At 45.5% G+C, this 9,647-nt stretch overlaps 1 protein-coding gene across 2 annotated transcripts in view; it reads right to left on the bottom strand.

Annotated features, from left to right (window-relative positions):
• LOC129472927 (general transcription factor II-I-like) overlaps window positions 1-4,976 on the bottom strand; it is a 59,087-nt gene extending 54,111 nt beyond the window's left edge. For both annotated transcript variants that reach the window (XM_063632209.1, XM_063632211.1), the window contains exon 1: window positions 4,624-4,976. In XM_063632209.1, the coding sequence (XP_063488279.1) occupies window positions 4,624-4,667 (44 nt within the window). In that variant the 5' untranslated portion in view covers window positions 4,668-4,976. The remainder of the gene's footprint in view (window positions 1-4,623) is intronic.
• Between the last annotated feature and the right edge of the window lie 4,671 nt (window positions 4,977-9,647).

Genomic DNA, 9,647 nt, shown 5'->3' on the forward strand with positions numbered 1-9,647 from the left:
TATACTTGAATATCATACTTACATATCACAACAAAAGTATCTTTCCCTAAGGCAATTACCATTAATACTGCTTTACAGTTATAAAATGTAGGCTGAGGGGTGGCTCACACCTGTAATCCCAGCACTTTGGGAGTCCGAGGCAGGCAGATCACGAGGTCAAGAGATCAAGACCATCCTGGTCAACATGGTGAAACCCCGTCTCTATTAAAGTACAAAAATTACCTGGGCGGGGTGACGCACACCTGTAGTCCCAGCTACTTGGGAGGCTGAGGCAGGAGAATCTCTTGAATCTGGGAGGCAGAGGTTGTGGTGAGCCAAGATTGCAACTCCAGCCTGAACAACAAGTGTGAAACTTTGTCTCAAAAAAAAAAATTATGAAATGTGAAGATTGTTTTTATAATTTTACAACACCTGAGCATTACTGTCTTTAAATAATCTAATAAATCACCATCACAACAAAAGCCCCACAAGCTAATCTGTTTCACCTTATAAAAAGCACTGACATTTAGTGTGCGGTAATTTGTTGCAGCAGCCACGGGAAACTAGTATTGTAGTGAAGCCTCAAAACCCACCTGAAGGGGCTGGGCATGGTAGCTCATGCCTGTAATCCCAGCACTTTGGGAGGCCGAGGTGGGTGGATCACTTGAGGTCAGGAATTTGAGACCAGCCTTGCCAACATGGTGAAACCCCATTTCTAAAAAAAATACAAAAATTAGCCAGGCATGGTGGCACATGCCCATAATCTCAGCTACTCAGGAGGCTGAGACATGGGAACTGTTTGAACCCAGGGTGGGGCAGAGGTTGCAGTGAGCCAAGATTGTGCCACTGCACCCCACCCTGGGTGACAGAGCGAGGCTCCATCTCAACAACAACAACAACAACAACAACAAAAAACCCACCTGAAGAAGGTTTCCAGTTCTGTCAACAGTGCCCCACCAAATCCCTTAGAAGCACACATTCCTTTGCTGTGGGCCATGGACTGGAAGAAGGAAGCGCCTCCTCATGGCAGGGGCCTACCCAGGAGAAACTCAAGGGAAGGCACTGCCAGGCCGGTCCTTCTGCCAAGGCCATTTTCTTTTCTTTTTTTTTTTTTTTTGAGACACAGTTTCACTCTGTCTCCCAGACTGGAGTGCAGTGACACAATCTTGGCTCACTTCGACCTCTTCCTCCCCAGTTCAAGCGATTCTCCTGCCTCAGCCTCCTGAGTAGCAGTGATTACAGGAGCATAGCATGCCTAGCTAATTTTTGTATTTTTAGTAGAGATGGGATTCTGCCATGTTCCCCAGGCTGGGCTCAAACTCCTCGCCTCAAGTGATCCACCTATCTCAGCCTCCCGAAGTGCTGAGGAGTGAGCCACCACACCCAGCACTCACCAAGGCCTTTGATAGTAGGCTTTTTCCAGGTGAGCACTCTTGTCTGGTCTGGTTCTGCCCCACTTTCCCTCTCACCAAGTTGGAATCCCTCGCTACTTTTCAGTAGAGGAGAGTGTGTATCCCTATCTCAGCTTGGTATGATTCAGGTCTGCATTTAACTCATGAAACCTGGCTGATCTGGGGAAACAAAGTGTCTTTCTGCAGGTATGATATGGGATGGGCCTGTCCCCAGGACCCTGGGAGAGGAAAGCCCAATGTCCCACCAGGTTGGCAGTGCTGGGGAAGGGAAAGTGTTATGGTAGCCCCAAGACTAAAAAGAGGCAGCAGAGGGAGCAGGGCATCATTCCTATTGAACTCATGCCACTGCCTGAGTGAGGTGAGGGAGGAATGCACTGCACCCGAGTGATGTGAGGCAGAGAGGTGCGGTTCCAGGGTGGCCTTCACCCTCCCTTCCTGCCATGTTACTCTGATCCCCTGCAGGTGAGCCTGCTCACTTTGGGCTTAGGGATGCCGCTGAGGCGTGTACTTAAACGCAGCCTCCCATGCCTCATGTCTCCAGGAGTGGGGCAGAGCAGGGAGGAGTCCTAGACAGAGGAGAGGCCAGGGCAGGAGGGAGTGGGCCTCAAACTCCAGGAGGGGGCCCTTCTCATGGGTCCTCTTTTCCGGTCTCTCCTTCCTTACCCCTGGGCTGATCACCTGGGGAAGAACTGAGGCAAGGTTTCTCATCCTCAGGTCTGAGGGGTTCAATTACCAGGCCCAAGTAGCTGGGATTATAGGCAAGCACCACTATGCCTGGCTAATTTTGTATTTTTAGTAGAGACAGAGTTTCTCCATGTTGGTCAGGCTGGTCTCTGACCTCAGTTGATCCACCCACCTCTCCCTCCCAAAGTGCTGAGATTACAGGTGTGAGCCACTGAGACTGGTCAAGAAATCCTTTTTTAAAAACGAGCTGGGCTCAGTGGTTCATGCCGAAAATCCCAGCAATTTGGGAGGCTGAGGCTGGTGGATCACTTGAGGTCAGGAGTTTGAGACCAGCCTGGGCAACATGATGTAACCCCATCTTTACTGATATATATATATATATATATATATATAAATATAAATTCGCTGGGTGTGGTGTTCGGCACCTGTAATCCCAGCTTTTCAGGAGGCTGAGGCAGCAGAATCACTTGAACCTGGGAGACAGAGGTTGCAGTGAGCCGAGATCATGCCACTGCAATCCAGCCTGGGTGACAACAGTGAGACTCCATCGCAAAAACAAAAACAAAAACAGATTCCATCTCAAAAATAAATAAATAAATAAAAATAAATAAAACAAAAAACGTGGTATGGCAATGAAAATACTGTGTTAAAGTTTCATAGAAAATAAAAGACCACTCAGATACAATAAGCTGTCTTTTTAGATGAGTATATTTGTTATTCTTATTTTACAGCTAAAGAAACCGGTTCAGAGAATGCTATTTGATTGGATCCTGTTGCATTTCTGGACAGTGCAGCTGAGATCAGACTTCGTGTGTAACTCCACTAGCCTACCAGGGTGCCTCTCATAAAGGTAAGAAATGTAAATTTGGCCTAATATACAGTTTCCAGGGCAGCACTGCGTCAATTCTACATACAGTACTTCTATGTTCATCAAGGGAAACCTTAAGGGAAGGTGAAAATGCTTCTAGAAGGCAACTGGACACCAGCGCCCTTGTTTGTTGCCTTTGGGCTCTTCCTCTAAGGCCAATAGTGACCTGAAATTACTGACTAACTGTTCCGATCAAGTGGACAAAAGGGTACCAAGGTCGTCAACATCAGACAAATTCACCTGAGGACCTATCTATGTGCTTTGAAAGACAAAACTGCTTTTATAAAGGATACTGTATTTCAGAAAAACATAATCATATTAACAACTAATAACACTGTAAAATGCTTATGTGTTGAATGCTACTTTAGAAAAACATGTTCAAATCTAGGAAAAAAATTTCTGATAGAAAACTACATATCGGCTGGGCGAGGTGGCTCATGCCTGTAATCCCAGCACTTTGGGAGGCTGAGGCGGGCAGATCACGAGGTCAGGAGCTCAAGACCAGCCTGACCAACATGGTGAAACCCCATCTCTATAAAGATACAAAAAGTTAGCTGGGCATGGTTGTGTGTGCCTATAATTCCCAGCTACTCAGGAGGCTGAGGCAGCAGAATCGCTTGAACCCAGGAGGCAGAGGTTGCAGTGAGCCAGTGAGCCAAGATCTGCACCCCAGCCTAGGTGGCAGAACAAGACACTGTCTCAAAAAAAATAAATAAATAAAAGGAAGGAAGGAAGGAGAAAGGAAGAAAGAAGAAAGAAAAAAACTACGTATCAATTATCTAGCTAGCTAGCTATCTAGAGACAGACTTTCATTCTATTGCTGAGGATGGAGAGCAGTGGGATGATCATAGCTCACTGCAGCATTGAGCTCCTGGCCTCAAGTGATCCTCCTGCCTCAGCCTCCTAAGTAGCTAGGGCCACAGGTGGACACATTTACACCTCGGTTTTTTGTTTGTTTTATAGAGATAGGGTTTCACTACATTGCCCAGGCTGGTGTCAAACTGGAGTCTCGCTGTGTCACCCAGGCTGGGGTGCAGTGGTGTGATCTCGGCTCACTGCAACCTCCGCCTCCTGGGTTCAAGCAATTCTCCTGTATCAGCCTCCCTAGTAGCTGGGACTTCAGGCATGCACCACCACATATGGCTAATTTTTGTATTTTTTGTAGAGACTGGGTTTCACCATGGCCAGGCTAGTCTCGAACTCCTGACCTCAGGTAATCCACCCGCCTCTGCCTCCCAAAGTGCTGGGATTACAGGCGTCAGCCAGTGAGCCGGGACGAGCACTTTATGTTATTAAATAGCCTAACCCAAGCAGGGCGTGGTCCCTCATGCCTGCAATCCCGACAACTCTGATGGCCAAGGTGAGAAGATCGCTTAAACCCAGTTGTTTGAAACGGGCCTAGGCAACATAGCCAGACCCCCATCTCTACAAAAGGTACAAAAATTTGGCCAGGTGTGCACCACGCCTGGCTAATTTTTCTATCTTTTGCAGAGACTGGGTTTCGTCATGTTGCCCAGGCTGGTCTCGAACTCCTGAGCCCAAGCGATCCATCCTCCCGCCTCGGCCTCCCAAAATGCTGGGATTACAGGGCCCAGCCAGCCTCATGTTTTATTTAAGCAGTCCCTCCCTGTTGCACACTTGGATAGTTTTTTTTTTTTAATTTTTTTAGACAGGGTTTACCTCAGTCTGGCAGGCTGCAATGCTGTGGTGGGATCATAGCTCATTGGAGCCTCGAAGCTTGGGGTTCAAGTAGCTGGGGGGCTGAGGCAGTTCTACAGAGATCCGGTCGCGCCATATTGCCAGGTTGCTCTTGGCCTGAAGGGATCCTCCAGCCTCGGCCACGCCCGGACATAGTCTTCTAGTTTTGACCAACATAAACACTGTGCTTGGTCTGAGTTTTCAACTACCCTTCTCCAGCCAGCAACACACAGGACCTGGCGGAGAGGTCGTGGTTACCAGCCTACACGCTGAGGAGAAGACTGCCCAGCTGCAAGCACCATACCGCCCCAGTGACGTCGCCGAACGCCCGCGCCTGTGACGTCGCCGAAGGCCCACCTCTATGGCGTCTCCAAGGACCGCCTCTTACGCGGAGTCAATCGGAACTCGCGGAGGGGCTGCTGGGGGCTTCCAGGAGCGCGCATTTGCGGAAGGCTGGCTGCAGGCGGCGGGGCGAGCTGTAACCCGCCGCTGGACTGGCGCTTTTGTGTCCGGAGGCTTCGGCCTGGCCGCCGTCGCCTATATACAAGCTACGAGGGAGGAGCTTTACGACTTGGCCGGGCGCAGCAAAGGCCAGACTTTGCGCGAACAGGCGCTAAGCGCCAACCGGCCGGCACCTGGCGGGCACCATCGCACGGTGGCGCAGAAGCTACTCAATGGCCAGCGCCAGCTGCAGCAGCGGCCGCGCACTCGCCTCACCTGAGCTTGGGTACGTGCGCCCCACAACACCTCCCCCAGCCAGGGCCCGGGGACCCCCGAGAGCGTCCCCCCGCTACCTGGCGCCGCTCATCCTGGGCGGGGTCGGTCCCCTCTGAGGCTGCCACTCATTAGGGAGCTGCACCCCCGAGCTTGACCTCTGAAGGCACTTTGCGATAGCATTAAGCCTTTGAAACTTTGTAGCGGGTTAGAAGGGGCTAGAAAATGAAGAAAACATCTTTTAAAAAATATAAGCGATCGGCAGGGCGCGATGGCCCACGCCTGTAATCCCAGCACTTTGGGAGGCTGAGGCGGGTGGATCACGAGGTCAGGAGTTCAAGACCAGCCTGGCCAGCATGGTGAAACCCCGTCTCTACTAAAAACACAAAAATTAGCTGGGCGCGGTGGCGGGCGCCTGTAATCCCAGCTACTCGGGAGGCTGAGGCAGAGAATTGTTTGAACCCGGGAGGCAGAGGTTGCAGTGAGCCGAGATCGCACCACTGCACTCCAGCCTGTTGGACAGACTGAGATAAAGTCTAAACAAACAAATATATGTATGTATTTATATATATGCGATCGAGCCCGGGAGGTTGAGATTACAGTTAGCCGAGATTATATAAGCAATCGAGCACGGGAGGTTGAGGTTACAGTGAGCCGAAATTGTGCCATTGAACTCCAGTCTGTGTGACAGAGGGAGACTGTCTCTAAAAAATTATATGTAAGTGAGAGCTTTTCTTCCAGCGCTCATGCTCAGATTGAAGAAAGTAATTGGGCCAGGACCCGTGGCTCACGCCCGTAATCCCAGCACTTTGGGGGACTGAGGCCGGCGGATCGCTTGAGCTCAGGAGTTCCAGACTAGCTTGGGCAACATGGTGAAACCCTGTCTCTACAAAAATACAAAAAAATTAGCTGGGCGTGGTGGCACGCGCTTGTAGTCCCTGCTGCTTGCGGAGCTGAGGCAAGAGGATCGCTTGAGCCTCGATCCTCGCTGCAGCCTCCACCTCCTGGGCTCAGGCAATCCATTTCAGCCTCCCAAAGTGCTGGGATTACAGGAACGACCCATCGTGCCTGGCGTTACACTATATTTTAATGCTTTTTTTGAAAATAGAAACTTTTACAGGCAATTCACTTCTTCAAACTAATGATAAGGAAATGATGCTGTTCTGTCCTGTTATGTGTTTTGTGTGCGTGTATGTGTGTGTGTGTGTTTTTCTTTTTTGAGACAGGATCTTGCTCTATTGCCCTGGCTGGAGTGAGGTGGCGCAGTCATGGCTCACTGCAGCCTTGACCTTCTGGCTCAAGGAATCCTTCCCCATTAGCCTCCCCAGTAGCTAGTACTACAGGTGCATGCTACCACACTTGGCTAATTCTTTTTTTGACATGGAGTATCACTCTGTCTCCCAGGCTGGAGTGCAGTAGTGCAATCTTGGCTCACTGCAGGCTGGTCTCAAACTCCTAACTTCAGATGGTCCACCCACCTTGGCATCCCAAAGTGCTGGGATTACAAGTGTGACCCACTGTGCCTGGTGATTTTGCTCATTTTAGATACTAGAACTTTTTAATTTAAATTTTTTTTTTTTTTTTTTTCCTAAGATGGAGTCTTGCTTTGTCGCCAGGCTGGAGTGCAGTGGCGTGATCTTGGCTCACTGCAACCTCTGCCTCCTGGGTTCAAGCGATTCTCCTGCCTCAGCCTCCCGAGTAGCTGGGACTACAGGTGTGCACCACCACACCAGGAGTTCAAGGCTGCAGTGAGCCATGATCGTGTCACTGCACTCCAGCCTGGGCAACAGAGCGAGACCCTGAGTCCACAAGTAAATAAGCCAACATCATATGATCTGTACCAGGGTACAGGCAGGTGCTATTATCCCCACTTTCCATCCTCAACTCTGAGTTGAGTCATACATCAACCTCTAGTAAAAAGTGTCATGCTCTCAGTCAAAGGGGCAAGCCCAAACCACGTGGAAAGGATCTTATCTCTCTTGAGAGCTAATATAAAAAGAATTCCTCCTAGATATAAGCATTGTGACATCAGTTACATAGGCTAAACATGCCTATTATGCTAAGTGAATTATTAACAATAAACACTGTAACTCTGTGCCATGTTAATTATCATAATATGATTTACGATTTGTTTTAACCTTAGGTTCTATGTACCTTGAAGCCATTTATATTTTGGTATGCTTTTAATGGTTACTATACACTAGACTATGTGCATTGGACTAGACATGGAGAGTCAAAAAAGAGTATGTGATCAGAGTAGAAATCATGCCCTAGCTTCCTTCGTGTCTACCTCCTACCTCAAGTAGAAGCAGTAGAAAAAGTAATTACCTAAGATTTTTTGGATTCTGGTTTGTGGAGAAGCACCCTTGTATTTAGGCTGATGGGTGGCTAAATTAGAAAGTATTTTTTGTGATTTAGAATTTTATACGGAAATGTTCATTGTGATTAATTATTCTTTGTATTAGCAGATTTTTGCTTTTTATAGCTGCATGATTTCTTGTTTATTATTCATTCATTGTTGTCTATTAATAAACAAAAACTTTATTTCACTGAAACAGCGATATATAATCCAAGTCGGGTTTTTTAATAATGACTGACTTTTTTCTTTGGGAATACATTACTGTTAAAAATGTAGATTATTAGATACATTATTTTTAATGAATATAAGTGGTATAATTAGAAGGCTGAAAAGAATCCTTGGAAACATTAGTTTAATTTGATAGCTAAGAAACTGAGGACAAGATACTTATTCTTTGTAGCATATTTTCTAAAGTCTTTTCATTGTCTCACCAAGAAGTACTTGCATAAAGCCAGTTCGATTCTAGCATCTGTTGAATATTTAAGGTTGAGTAAAGTGGGTGAGTTTAACAGATATTTTCCCTTATTTCTTTTAGGCCAATGTGGATTGGGAAAGTCGACATTAATCAACTCATTATTCCTCATAGATTTGTATTCTGCAGAGTATCCAGGTCCTTCTCACAGAATTAAAAAGACTGTACAGGTACGGATATTAGTATTGTTAATTGATGATAAGCTGGAATAATATTAATACACACAAAGCGCATGTTGTAAGTTTTATTATGCTTCCTTAGAGGTAAGATGCAAACTTGCCCTTAGCCAGTGTAAGATGGTGAATATGACTTTATCAAATTAAAAAAAAAAAAAAGAAGAAGTACAGTTAATCAGAAGAATTATCTTGACTAGAAATTTCCAAATTTGTCGTAAGGACTCTCCTAGAGATGATATTGTGACATAGTAACCAATTCCCCTGGAGTTGTGCTATCTAGTATGATAGTCATTTGCAATATGTATAAATCAGTTAAAATTAATTAAATTAAAAATGCAATTTCTCATTTGCTCCAGATACATTTCAAGTGCTCAACAGCCACATGTGGCAAGTGGCTGCCATTTTGTGCAGCATATATATGAAGATTTTCATCATTGCAGAAAATTGCGTTGGACAATGTAGAGAAAACATGATTTATAGAAAAGCTATTGTTATTTAAATACAGTGTTCTATGTTAGTCAATGGGATAATAGCATATCATAGTTGAATGGCAATAGCAATTCTGTAAGACTCCCAAGGTATATATGATCTAATTTACTGCTTCTCAGTCTTTGCTATGCATTCCAATCCTGGGTATCCTGTTAAATTTAGTTCTTCTAGTAGGTCTGAGATGGGCTGTATTTCTACATTTCTAACAAGATCCCAGGTGATACTGATGCTGCTGGATGGTAGATCACACTTTATAGAGCAAGGGGCTAGACTCTAGATGTGCACTTCTTATTAAATGGTACAGCAGCCTGTAGCCACTTCTCATCTTAGCAAAGGTCACCTAACTTCAAGTAACATGACTTGGGTTTGTATACGAACTTTGCCACTTATTTGATAAAGTTGTTTAACTTCTTTAAACTCATTTACTTTTCTATAAAATGGAGATAATACCTATCATAAAATCGTTTTTAAGACATACTCTAAAATAATGTAGCTAGATAGAAGAATTCTCAGTATTGTAAGAAATTTAAAACTGTTTGCTTTAATTTTATCCATTTGTATAAATTCTATCTCAATCCTAATTTAAACCTGATATTTAGACCTTCAGCTTTTCCGTAAGTCCTAAGTGAAGAAAACAACTATGAAATTTTAGTCTGAAGTAATTACTTAGTATTTTATAAATAATATTTTTATTTTTGTTTGAATTCACATTGTTTTTCAGGTATTTTTCTGTCAACTATTAAAACTCCTAAGTTCATCATGAGGTTTTTATATTATTTAAAGTAATCTCTCATTT

Source organism: Symphalangus syndactylus, chromosome 23, assembly GCF_028878055.3.
Source record: "Symphalangus syndactylus isolate Jambi chromosome 23, NHGRI_mSymSyn1-v2.1_pri, whole genome shotgun sequence".
Taxonomy (NCBI): domain Eukaryota; kingdom Metazoa; phylum Chordata; class Mammalia; order Primates; family Hylobatidae; genus Symphalangus; species Symphalangus syndactylus.